Raw genomic sequence first — 13,841 nt, forward strand, 5'->3', positions numbered from 1 at the left:
AGGCCCTGAAGCGCCTTCAGGCGCCTTCAGGATGACATTGGCCGGGCCAGGCGTGAGCATGATGAGCTAAAACTCGGGCGGAGGCATAGGGGAAGGATACTCTGGCTAAAGTTCCTGCCTTTGAGGCTCAACTTCGCTTAGTTCGCGATAACGCTTCGGTTTAAGAAGATATGAATGCGAAGCTCGAGTCCGAGCTTTCGAAAGTTAGGGCTGAGATCGTTGATGCCCAGGCAGAAGCTGTAATGAGCCGGACTAAGGCTGACCAGGAGATGCCGATCTATTCAAAGGATGTTGTCGATGCTCAAGTTGATCTGAGAAGGATCCTCAACCGCGAAGGGAGGACTGAAGAATATGCTCGTTGCAAGTCTCGAAGAAAGACCCTCGAGGAGATCCGTGCTAGGGGTTTCGCCCTCTCAGAAGAATTGGCGCTAGCAAGGGCGGACGAGCGTGATGCTCAGTTGCTTTTGCCCAATGCCAAAGAAAGCAAAAACGAGGCCGGCAGGCCGTAACCCCCAGGGGGCGCATAGATTTTGTCATCTGTATGTAGCATTTTCAAAGCATGTTTGTAGATGGAGATTGTGTTTTTTCGCATATGTGTATGAAAGAAAACCTTGTGGCTTTATTTCTTTCGTATCTTTTTCTGTCTTGTGGCTTTTTTTCTTGAATTTGGCCAGGCGAGCTGATTTTTGCGTTGGTAGGAATCCTTAGAGTCGTGATGTGGCCCCGGGGCTCATTAGACTGGCCCGTAGGCTCTTACGTACTTTTGCTCTTAGGTATATTTAGGCCACCCATTTTGGGCTCAGTCCTCGAGTCGGGCATCGACTCGAGCTTATTTTACCTTCGAGTGGCTGAAATTTAGGCTAGCGACAGTGGCTCTTACACTTTTGGTCGATGTGACCATTTAGTGTATGTGGGCTGGCGACAATGGATCTTACACCTTGGGCTGATGTGTCCTTTTAGTGTGGGCTAGCAACAGTGGCTCTTACACTTTCGATCGATGCGACCTTTTAGTGCATGTGGGCTAGCGACAATGGCTCTTACGCCTTGGACCGACGCGACCTTTTAGTGTGGGCTGGCAAAAATGGCTCTTACGCCTTGCTCTTAGGCATATTTAGTTAACTATTTTGGGTTCAGTCTCCAAATCGGGTTACGATCGAGCTCATTTGACCCTCAAGTTTTGTATTTATGTGGGCTGGCGACAATGACTCTTACGCCTTGGGCCGATGTGGCCTTTTATGTGTAGGCCCTGGGGCTCATTAGGCTGGCGACAATGGCTCTTACGCTCTTGGTCGATGCGACCTTTTATTGGCTTTATTTTTCCCTCGATAAGGATAAATAGTGTTTGCTTGACTCTTCGACGGCCTAATAAAAACCTCGATTGTGAGTTGTTATATGGCACTGACATGGTCGAAGCTCTTTTGCCTGTATCGAGGGTAGCCTATTTAACCGGTTCTTTCTGAAGTAGATTCGAAGTAATTGAAGGTCTGTGATTTTGTAGCAATGGTAGGGCGTCCCCGAGTCGCGTTAGTTCGGCTGGTACAACCGTGTGACCAGAGTCACTTATGTTTGGCCGGAGCCTTTGAGTCCCGAGTGAAGTAGTTTCGGCATCTATATCGAGGGTATGCCTTTTTAGGGGTGTTACAAGTTCGATATATAGTTGAACTTTGGGATCGGTTTTATGCCTTTAGTAAGGTCTTACAAGTTTTACATGTCGTTGAGGTCTTACAGTTTTGGTTACTTGGTACAAGTATTGTTCATGCCTCGTTTGGGGTCTTACAAATATAGTTGCTACCTTATGTAGGTCTTACGGGACCGAGTCTGCCTGCTCGGGGTCTTATGGCCTCGGGTTTTGATAAGTCGATGGAGGTGGCGCTTGACGGCAGTCCCCGAGTCGTCAAGGGTTTCTTGACTCGGGAGCCATTATTTGCAAACTTTGTATTGCCTCGTCAAGGGCTTACGATTTTTGAGATCCCGACCCTGAGGTCGTGTGTTTTTTGAGATTTTGACGCCAACCCCGAGCATTCGGGGTACTTTCAGCATCGGAATGTTTCGCGATTTTCATGTTGCCTCATCTAAGGGCTTTTGATTTTGGAGTCCCGACCCGGAGGTCGTTTAAGTGTTGAATTGTTGACGCCAGTCCCCGAGTGCTCGGGACATTTTCGGCGGAGGAGTCGTGTTTGCGAAGGTGCTGAGCTTCATTTGGAGTGTGAGATGCTTTGATAAAAGATATTCTTCAATTATTTGGTACAAGTGTACATGTTTTCGCCGTCGGGGGCCCGGCTATACGGACACGGTTCGTTCGACCGTTTGGCCCGGTACATCATTTTCCTATTGGGATCCCATTTGGCGTTTATTGGCCTTTCTGAGCGGATGGCCTCCCGGGGGGATGCCCCCCAGTGTTCGAGGTTGATTGCAAAAGAAGCCTCGAATACTTGTTGAGTTTCCCTTAGGTAGCATGCAGATGTTGCCTCGTTAAAAATCTTGTCGGTAAAACCCTTTTCGGGATAAAAACTCGGTCGAAGGAAAAGAGTGCAACGGATGCTTTAAAACCTTAAGGTCTTTGAGCTGGGTTAGCGCTCTGACTGCTTTGGTCGGGCGCCTGCATAAGGGTTAGTATGAAATATGAAATGAAAAGGGAGATGGTTATACCTTAGTGTGGGATGTGCCGGCTATGTTTCGAGGACCGATATGTCCCAATTACTCCAAATGAGGATGCGGTACGGTCCTTTACTTCGTTTAATCGGGCTTAATCAAAGGTGTGGCTTGATTACCCTTCGGCTCTTTTTCGGGCGGAGGTATTGGTGCTGGTGCCACATCGTGCACCGCAACCATTTCCCTTGCCGCATGCTGTTCCCTGTAGACGGTTTTAATTCTATCCTTTGTCGGGAATTTCATCATTTGGTGGAGAGTGGATGGTACTGCTCTTATGCAGTGTATCCACGGCCGTCCGAACAAGGCGTTGTACCTCATTTCTCCTTCGATGACATAGAATTTAGCATTTTGGGTTGTGCCAGCCACGGTGACTGGGAGGGTGATTTCTCCTTTTGTCGTTTCACTTGCCATGTTGAATCCGTTGAGGACTCGAGTGGCGGGCACGATTTGGTCAAGCAGTCCGAGCTGCTCTATCACCCTCGACCTGATAATGTTGGCCGAGCTACCTGGATCCACGAGTACACGTTTTATTTGAAAAGCATTTACAAGGAAAGAGATTACAAGTACGCCATTATAGGGTTAAGACAAGGTCTCTGTGTCCTCTTCGCTGAATGTGAGGGCATCCTTGGGTATATACCCCCGGGTTCGCTTTTCTCTGGTGATGGATATTTTTGTCCTTCTTATCAGGGGTTCTTGTGGGGCATCGACGCCTCCCAAGATTATGTGGATGACATGTTGTGGCTCATTTTTTTGTTCTTCTTGGTCGCCTCTCTTTCTTGGAATTGATTTTTGGCTCGGTCGCTAAGGAATTCCAGGAGATGACCTTTGTTAAGTAGTCGAGCTACCTCTTCTCAAAGTTGGTGGCAATCTTCGGTCCTGTGAGCGTGCGTGTTGTGAAACTTGCACACTAAGTTATGATTCCTTTATGAAGGATCTGATTGTACAGGTTTGGGCCACCTGGCATCTCTGATTTTACTGATGGAAAACATGATATCCGATACATCGACGTTGAAGTTGTATTCTGATAAGTGAGGTGCCCCGTTGGCCTGCGTTCCTATCGAATCTAGATCTGTTGATGAGTCCTCGAGGATCATGTCCTCGGTCTATCCTTCGATCATTACGAGGTAGGTTGCGCCTCGAGGCGTTCCTTCTATCTTCGGTGTATGGTTGATATCTTTCTTTGTTTGGCTTTGGCTCCTTCGCCAAGAGCCTACTTGGGTATACTGAGCCCGAGGGGGCTCCCAGATGGTCATCTTCGACCCTAATTTTTGACTGGTATCGGTTGTGGACTTCTGACCAGGTGACGGCGGGATATTCGACCAAATTCTCTTTTAGTTGTCTCGAAGCCACCGAGCTTCGCTCATTCAGACCTTGAGTGAAGGCCTGCACCGCCCAGTCGTCAAAGACCGGTGGTAGTTCCATTCACTCCGTTTGAAAGCGAGATATGAATTCTCGCAGCATCTCGTTCTTCCTTTGCTTGATCTTGAAGACGTCGGATTTCCTCGTTGCTACTTTGATGGCACCTGTATGTGCTTTTATGAAGGAGTCTGCTACCATGGAAAATGAGTATATGGAGTGAGGAGCTAGGTTGTGATACCACATCATGGCTCCCTTCGAGAGTGTCTCCCCAAACTTCTTCAGTAAGACAGACTCGATCCCGTCGTCCTTTATGTCGTTGCCTTTTACTGCGCAAGTATAAGCAGTAACGTGCTCATTGGGGTCTGAGGTCCTGTTGTATTTTGGGAGTTATGGCATTTTGAACTTCTTTGGAATGGGTTTGGGGCCTCTTCCTCTGGGAACGGCCTTTGTATGAACTTTTTTGAATCACACCTTTCAGGACCGGGGGTGCACCCGGAATTTGGTCGACCCTAGAGTTTTAGGTCTCGACCTTCTTGTCATTGGCTTCTATCATTTTCTCGCCTGATTCGATCTTTCTGGTGAGGTCCTCGAGCATTTTTACGATGGCGGGATCAGTCATCGACCCATTATTACTCGATCTCTCTGGTACCTGTTCGGCTGGGGGAGTTGTCCTCGGTGCTACCGTGTTGGGAGTTTTCTGGTGACTTTGCAGCTGAGCAATAGCTAGCTGTTGTGCCTGCAACATTTTAAAAATAACATGAAGGCTTACCTCACGTTTTTCCATAGTTGGGGTTTTCTGAGCTTCTTGTGGATCTCCTTGACGCACGCTCATGTCGATATGCGAGCTTATATCGACCCGTTGGGCATCGCATGAGACTGCGTCCACGGGGATCGGTTTCGACCCATTCCCAGGGTTTTGTGGTGGCACACCAATACCTGGAACATCTAAACCATTTTCTCCGTGGTCCTCGAGATTGTTGTTTTCACCTCCATTCACCGAGTTAGACATTTTGACCTGAAATCGAAGATCTTGGGCAAGAAAAAGCGTGAAAGATAACTTGCATTGTGTAGCTGATAATTACAATTAAATTTGATTATGGGATTCTAATACGTGATCTATTTTTATGCTTGTTTGTAAGCAGTTGATGCTATGTATGTGAGATTTAGTAATGAGATGAGAGCTAAGGATAGGGCAATAATCAAATTGTTGGGCCAATTATCGGGGCCTCGAGCTTGTCGATTCCGGACCTCGAGGTCGATTCCGGAGCTCGACTGAGAGCTACCGAAGGCAGTCGACATATGGCTAACAGTTATAATGAAATTAACGGAGGCTCTTTATGGCCAATGATAAGCAATAAATGATGAACAAATATGAAGATAATAAATGAAAGCAATAATATCAAGAGAATATGTTAGAGAGCAAATAGAGAGTTCTTGTATATTTCGTATAGAGCAACTGAAACAACAGCCCCTTACAAAGTGGCAAGGATCCTCTTTATATAGGAGAGGAATCCTATTATAGTACAATAAGCATTAATTACAAAGATACAGAGATGTGACAACTAGATGACACCCTAATTTGGGTCTTAGAGTAGCCCACTAGGCCCTGACAGTCCTAGCCGTGCGCCTAGGGAGCCTCCCATTTCTACCATTACCGAGGTCGTCGTTATCCTGAGTTCGAGTGTCGACGACCCTTGAGGGAGAGTACTCGGTCTGCGGTCTTGAACCTCCGAGGTGACCTTCCGAAATGCCTTAACAACGAGAAATTGGCTCCTCCGATTTTGTTGTATACATATATATACATCACTGACCATAAGTCGTCAGTACCGAGGAAAGGCCAATATAGCCCCATGGAGAAGATACATCTCCAAGTCCAGGGAAGATCCATCCCTCAATATAATCAACCACGCTCACTGGGGGTGTGTACAGACTCTGGAGGGGCTCCTTCATCCCAAGCGCTATCATAAATCAGAATAGCTGCTGCGGTATGCAGCCCAATCCCATAACTGTCACTCATAATCAGGCTCTCGGTCTCACTCAGTCATCAATCTCTCTAGTCTCACCCATGGGCTCACAATGTCATGAAAACTAACCCGGAACAATTATGTGATGTATCAATAAGTAATAATTGAGACTGATATATGATATGAATGCATGGATATGACTGAGTACGAAATATCAATGAAATAAATGAGATGACAGCAAGAAAAAACCACTATGAGTCCCCACAATATCAACATAAAGCCTAAACATTATATCTAGCATGGTGTATAACTCAATTACTTTATCACATGGTGAAAACACAGATATCAACAAAGTAGGGCCACTATACAGTGCCATAAAGACAACAGAGTCAAAATTCACATGGTACACGCCCTTCACCTAGCATGCGCGTAACCTCAACACCAATCATATAACACATAATTTTGGGGTTTCATACCCTCAGCACTATGTTTAGAAGAGTTACTTATCTTAAACAAGCCGATTCCACTACCGAGCAAGCCAAACGATGCTCCAAAAATGCCATTACGCGCGTTTCGACCTCCGAATGGCTCAAAACTAACCAAAAGACAACTTAAATACATCAAACAATGCTAAAGGAACAATTCCCAATCAAAAAAGGTCGAATCTTTAATAAAAAGCCCAAAATCAACCAAAAAGCCCAACCTGGGCCCACACCTTGAAACCCGACAAAATTTATAAAATCTAACAACTCATTCAATTATGAGTTCAACCATACTAGTTTCACTCAAATCCGACTCCAATTCGGTGTTCAAAACCCAAAAATTCACTTTATAAAATTTTAGACAAAACCCCAAAAATTCACTTTGAGATCATTAATCAAATGTCAAAAACGAAGATGAATTTATGAAATATAACCAAAATCAAGTATATAACACTTATCCCAATCCATATGGTAAAAATCGCCTCCAAAAATTGTCCAAATCTGAGCTCCCCAACTCAAAATATGACCAAATGAACAAACCTTCCATATTAAGTAATTTTGCCCAGTTGTCCTACCTCGTTTTGCATGCCAAACGATCCCGAAACTTGCTTTTGATGCCTCCAATAGATTCCTTGTGAAATTTGATAGGCTTTTGAATCACTCCATTTGACCTTATAATGAAGGAGATACGTTGGTTTCAATATTTGAAAATAGTGCAGATTTTTAAATACGAAGTCAGTGGCAATTTCGTAATTAATTTGAAAAATCTAGCAACCCAATTCTTAGTAAAATGACCATAAAATCCTCATACGATATCCAAATTTGACGATTCTTTTTGCTATGCCTCCATAATTACGATACGGATCTAATGCTTCAATCAAAACAGAAATTGGAGCTCATTTGCTTAATATGGTACCATTTATGCTTGAAAAAACGACGTCAAAACATAAGAAAAATGAGCGCAACATAGCCCAAACCTATCTGAAACTCACCTGAGCCCCTCGGGACCCCGTACGAACATACCAACAAGTCCCATAATATAATATGGACCTACTCGAGGCCTCAAATCACGTATAACAACATCAAAACTACGGATCGCACCTCAAATCAAACTTAATGAACTTTCGACTTCCAAAACTCGCGCCGAAACATATCAAATCAACTCGGAATGAAATCAAATTTTGCACACAAGTTCTAATACATCATACGGAGCTACTCGTGCCCCCAAACTATCGAGCAAAGTGCAAATGCTCAAAATGACCGGCTCGTTACAATTCTTATACTTAGCAAAATAAAAGTACCAACCAAACTAGAATGTAAAGGCAAACAACTAGATTATTATAATAAAAAAGAACTAGATTAAAAGTACAAACGATTAACATATACCATAAAATTTTATATATATATATATATATATATACATATATATATATATATATATATATATATATATATATATATATATATATATATATATATATATATATAGAGGTGTAATAACAAATTTTAAATTGATATTTATATAATCAGTTTGGTTCGATTTTTTTCTCATTAATTTTTTATTAAAATCAAAATCAACTCAATTTAGTTTTAAAGCTAGTGCCTAAATTTCAAAAATATCGATTTTTTTGTTGGGTTGGTTTGATTTTTCAGTTTTATAAACACCCCAAGGCAAATCTGACTGTGAGTGGGGCCAATGACAATCCATCGTAAATGACAAAAAATGTGATGTGGCTTTTACGGACCCAAAGGACCGGCATTCACTTTTACTACCAGATAACTATTCGCTGGACATAGGGGAATCTATTTGCTCAGAGAATATTTAGATCCAACCCACTCGCTTCGTTCGCGAGTTTAAATGCCTAAATAGTAGCCATCTCAATTTTCTTTCATACTTATATGTATATATATAACAAAATGATATTTTCAAATGATCAGTAGTTGCACCTCGTAGAAGGTAGAACTTAGAGCAAAATCAATGAACCATGATCTGTTTTCTCATCCACTCACTGTAGAAATCAGTTCATAAAAGAAGATAAACTACCTTTTTACGAATATTACTTCACTTTTCTAGTGGTACTTTTGATACATCTGATTTGATCTGTACTAGAGACGGAAAGAACCAGAGGAAGACTCCATAGCTGATAGAACCAAGGACAAGGTCTGGACTGACGAGAAAGTGAAAAGTGATATGCACTATAGCTTCTCCCATTCCACGTGGAGTGAATTATGAAAATAGTATGGCAGAATGGTATAATTATACGACTAGAGAACAGATAACCAGAAAAAAAAAAAAAAACGACCAAGGCCTTGCCCTTACTTTAGCTTTAGGAAGAAATCCAATCAACCTGTCTACCTTAAGACTTCTAAGTTCTAACATAGATAAAGCACCTAACATCCAACCCCCTACACTACAAAACAAAGATAATTTAGGCAATCAAACTTGACAAATTAAATAAAATGATTGGACTACTTGTAAACTATAGTATTCCAGGGAAAGTGAAAAACAAGGAGCAGACGGTAAAGATGGACTTTTGACGGAGAATGGGACAAAGTCTTACAGTAGGGACCACCAACTGCGAATCCGAGTACTAAAGTATTTCCTCCGTTTCAATTTCAATTTATGTAAATTTATTTTTTTTGTCCGTTAAAAAATAATTTTTTTTAAATTTAAAAATAATTTAGCTTAAGCTTCCAATTTTGTTTTTAAGGAGAAACTTTTATAATCACACTCATATTCTGAATTCCTTTTTGATTTGTTTAGGACCATAAATTTAAAAAAAATATTTTTTTTAATTCTATCCCCAATTAAACAAATTCAGGGAAGGGAGGGAGTAGTACATTTACAGGGAGGAAAACTATCTGTTCGTCCTGTCGGAAATGACAAAATCCTCTTAAGTTTTTAAGCCGACGCGTGTTTGCGGCCGTCGAACCTTGTTTTATGTCCAATCCTCTTAAGTAAGCACAAACTATCTAATAAGCATTCACCGACTATTTATATTTATTCGTCATCGATAATAATCCTCTAGAATAGTAAAATCATACACTTTAAATATGGACAGATTACATTAATCCACATATAGCCTCCGCTACCACTAAACATTTCCCCTTAATTTTAAATTAAATATCAGATTTATTCAACTATTTGAATTTCAATTTTTTTTTTTAAAATCAAGTTCGCTTGGACATAATTAAAGTGGAGTATATCTTATGTCTGATCAGAGCTGTAAAAAGAAAATGCTCAAACCTGAAGGACTTTGGTGAATAAATAGAGATAGAGAGAGAGAAAGGAAGAAATAGTCATCAGACTGTTTTTGATCTGCAGAGAAAAGGAATGGCGACATTTGGAGGGACAACACAGAAGTGTAAGGGTTGTGAGAAAACAGTGTACTTGGTGGATCAGCTTACTGCTGACAATAAGGTCTATCATAAAGCTTGTTTCAGATGCCACCATTGCAAGGGTACTCTCAAGGTCATATTTACACTTTCTTAATTATGCTTTTTACTTAATTTCTACTTGCTTCACATCATATTTATATGTTAATTATGCTTCTATTTTCTAATTAATAATTACTTTAGGGTTGTTACTCCTCTTTGGCATGACATGAGTTTAAAAGGAGTAACATAGTTGTTATTGTTGATGTAATAATTTTTGAGAGGAGTGTGCAAGTTGCAACCATCAACCTGCAACTTCGATCCCTAAATGTGCTTTGCTAGAACTGAATGAGTGGTTTGATTTGGGCGATCATGATGAGAACAGAGAATTCAACTAATGGAAAAGGCATCCGTTAGTCTAACGGATAGGTTATGTTTCTCAGATTGTTTTGACTTGCCCCTTTCAAAGGTTTGAGTATTGGATACAATCTCTCCTTGTGTAAACTATAATCAAGGGAACTCTCTGCAATTGTAAGGGAAGAGTAATAAGGCAACAGATTATGTAACTTGACAGTGATTAGACATATAAGGATTGGAGATAGTTATCTCTGGTCTCCCTTAACTCTCATAAAATTTTGACAACATTAGACCGTGAATATGTGAAATTTATTCGGTTAAATATTCATACAAACATCGAAATGAGATTCACCGCCTTGTATTAGTTTCATATGATCTATTAAGAGGAATAAAGTTTTTCTTCTTCTATTGGGTTGTTTGTGTCCCGATTTCCGCCCATCTGTATGCTAATCTTGACTGATTAAGTTGGGACTCCTGATTTATTAGCTGACATTATTCCCCTTTCAAACATGCTTAATACTAAGAAATTACAACTACGAAGTGGATATCTGTTTTTCGGAGTTATTATATTGTTCAAAGAGAGAACTTTTCATTGGGTCATTTAGGATTTTAATGAAGAAATCATTTATTCAGGTCATATTAAGTCTTTGGTGCTCTGGCACATCATTCTGCTTTTCCTTATTATCTTTTTACCCTGATATCTTAGATCCTTGAGTGTTATCTTAGTTTCTTTTTCCTAAAGCGTTTTGTACTGTCAAAAATATTCACTTGTAATGGATCTGAAAAAACGTTATAAAACTTAATCATCGTTTTAATATTAATCTTTGAGGTTTTTTTGGGCTGAAATTACACTTTTAAACCTTACTTTTTTTGGCAAAGATTCTTGTATTTAGTTGAAGCATGAATTCACGTCTGCCGACGTTTTGAAAACAAGAAAACCAAAATCTCTTATCTTATGATTCTTGTTCTATTGCACAAGGGCTGCCATTTCTTTGGAGTAAGAAAACATTGGCCAGATATGAATTATAGATGAGCAGCAATGTGTAGCCCTGGTTTTAGTTGCAGATGAGTCAAAACTTATTTCTGACTTAGTGAACAACAAACTCCCCTGAGGCATGGGTATGGTGAAGAATATGTGATCTCTGGTCATCTTCTTATAGGATGCAAATACACAAGAATGTTGATATGTGTATAAGAGCATGAGAAGACATTCCATCATAATCATCATCTGTGTAAAACCTTTGCTTTACACTCTTTACCTGAGAAGTTAAGCAGGGTATTTGCAATTGCTTCCACTTCTCAACCATTTCAGACCTCAGTTCAAAAGTTACCATACTAACTATTGAGTTTGAACCTTGACTTCACCGATCAGTATTTATGCTAGTGCAATGGTTGCTCAACTCTAATTTGGGGAGGCCATGAGACTTTTTATTTCTTATAACTCTGTTGGCGTGGTAATCTATGTCGGAAGTGCTATTTGAATTAGTCATACACATGAACAGTACAGAACAAACTGCCACTGCTAGTGTAGAGATCTAGTATCTAGAGTATATAGAATCTCCATATTCTCCTTTGCATCTTTAGCATCAATGAAGCGTCTTGTTTTCACGTGGTTAAATGTCTTGATCTTATTTTCTTGTCATTTTTAATGTTCTGCAGCTGAGTAATTATAACTCGTTTGAAGGAGTATTGTACTGTCGGCCTCACTTCGATCAACTATTCAAAATGACAGGAAGCCTGGATAAGAGTTTTGAAGGTTGTTAGAGTTGGCGAGTTGATATGTCTTCTATTTCAGTTTTCCATCACTCCTCCTTCTAAAGCTTGTCTTCTTACTTGTTATTTCTTTTTTTTAGGGGCTCCAAAAACAGTCAGGGAACGATCCGCTGATCAGGTATTCCATGATTTTCGCATTTAAATATACTCCACTATCACTACTTTCAAGACTCTTCCTCTAGCATCTTAAAGTATATGAACAATATTTTCCGTTTCATTTTACCAGCTGATATTATAATTAATTGTCTCATATTAATCTCCCAGGGACAATCAAACAGTAAGGTTTCGAGTTTGTTTGGCGGAACTCAAGATAAATGTGTTGCTTGCAAGAAAACTGTCTACCCCCTGGAAAAGGTATTAAAAGTTGCTTTTGTTGAAATGGTAAATTAATCGGAAAAAAACACAGATGAGACAGATTAGGCCATTTTAAATTACTTTAATATGTATGCGAAAAATTGAGCTCTCTCAGAAAGCTATGTGTGAGTGCCTCTAAGTTGGCACTCAATTGTCTTATGATCTTATCACCTGATTATAAATTCTCATTGTTGAATTGCCCAACTGAAGTGCTCTTTTTGTTTTTTGCTACCAAGTGTTACCATCTAGTGTTAGGGGGGACAGTCTCACACAATAGGTGTAGGTTCCAACCCTTCATCTGAAGACTATCTATAAGTAGTATTCAAAAGAAGAAATTGAGGTTTGATACCATTTGTGTTCAAAATAGGATACCTCCTAGGTCATTTCTTTTCTCCCCTTCTGCTGTTATAGCTTCAACTTCTTTCTAATAGCTGCTTGCTTGGCTTCAAAGCCTTACCATCCCTTCGCCGCCTCCACAGAAAGATTGGTCACTTTCTTTTTTTTGGATTAGTCTCTTAACTCAAATTCTCTCTTTCATGGTTCTCTTTCTCCCTTCTCCTTCCCTGATCCCTCAACGTAGTCAAAAAAAATTTAAAGATAAAGATGTTTACAGATTGTCTCTGCTGCTTTTACAGGTAGCAGTGGATGGAACTTCATACCACAGGGCTTGTTTCAAATGTAGCCATGGGGGATGTGTGATCAGTCCATCAAACTATGTAGCTCATGAACATAAGCTATACTGTAGGCACCATCACACTCAACTCTTCAAGGAGAGAGGTAACTTCAGCCAGATGGAAGATCGTGACAAAATTAAAGGGGTGACTGAGAACACAAAAGCGTGAGTCATGCCTTGAACATTTTCATGTTCACTTGAGTTTGAAATATAAAGGATAATCGGCTTCCAGTTGAGAGCTGGACCAGTTTGTTGTACTGGTTAACACATATACATCAAGAGTTATCAGTCACCTATGTCTATATATGGCATCTTCATAGAGGAATTCCGTTCGTGTTGCTTTTTAGTTCTGTGGATGTGTGCTTTAATTATAATACAATTTACTTTTTACTAAACGTGTGCACAATGTAATAGCTCATGTGGTGGTTTGAAAATTTTCATTGCATTTTATGAGAAGAGAGTCTACTCCCCCTAGTTGATGAATTGAGATTCGCGTTTCCATTTTCTTTAGTGGTTTATTGGTTTTATCTTTTATGCCAGGGACTTCGAATGTTAACTCTTTACTGTTGATATTATCTGCAACAAGGTTTTGAAAAGCTTTCTGATTAGAGACATAACCAATTTAATATGAGTGAGTCAACTATTTCCTTCCAGAAATGAGTTAATGGTGACACTGTGTGCCTTTTATTTATCTGACCAGCTGAACGAGTCTGTTGAAGTCTTGAACCAAATTCATTACAAGCTTTACCATTTCTGGACTTATTTTTAGGTAAAGGTCCTTTTTCTATCTCTGAAGTTGTAAATGGTGAACAGGATTTCTCATATTTGAAAAGCATAGTTGTGCTATTTGGA

At 40.3% G+C, this 13,841-nt stretch overlaps 1 protein-coding gene across 1 annotated transcript; it reads left to right on the plus strand.

The window, feature by feature from the left end:
• Positions 1-9,484: 9,484 nt before the first annotated feature.
• On the plus strand, positions 9,485-13,473 carry LOC107814489 (LIM domain-containing protein WLIM1). Its single transcript, XM_016639917.2, has 5 exons — positions 9,485-9,929; positions 11,849-11,945; positions 12,043-12,080; positions 12,227-12,316; positions 12,952-13,473. The coding sequence occupies exons 1-5, from the start codon at positions 9,792-9,794 to the stop codon at positions 13,156-13,158; spliced, it is 570 nt and encodes a 189-aa protein (XP_016495403.1). The 5' UTR covers positions 9,485-9,791; the 3' UTR covers positions 13,159-13,473.
• Positions 13,474-13,841: the final 368 nt, after the last annotated feature.

Source organism: Nicotiana tabacum, chromosome 8, assembly GCF_000715075.1.
Source record: "Nicotiana tabacum cultivar K326 chromosome 8, ASM71507v2, whole genome shotgun sequence".
Lineage (NCBI taxonomy): Eukaryota > Viridiplantae > Streptophyta > Magnoliopsida > Solanales > Solanaceae > Nicotiana > Nicotiana tabacum.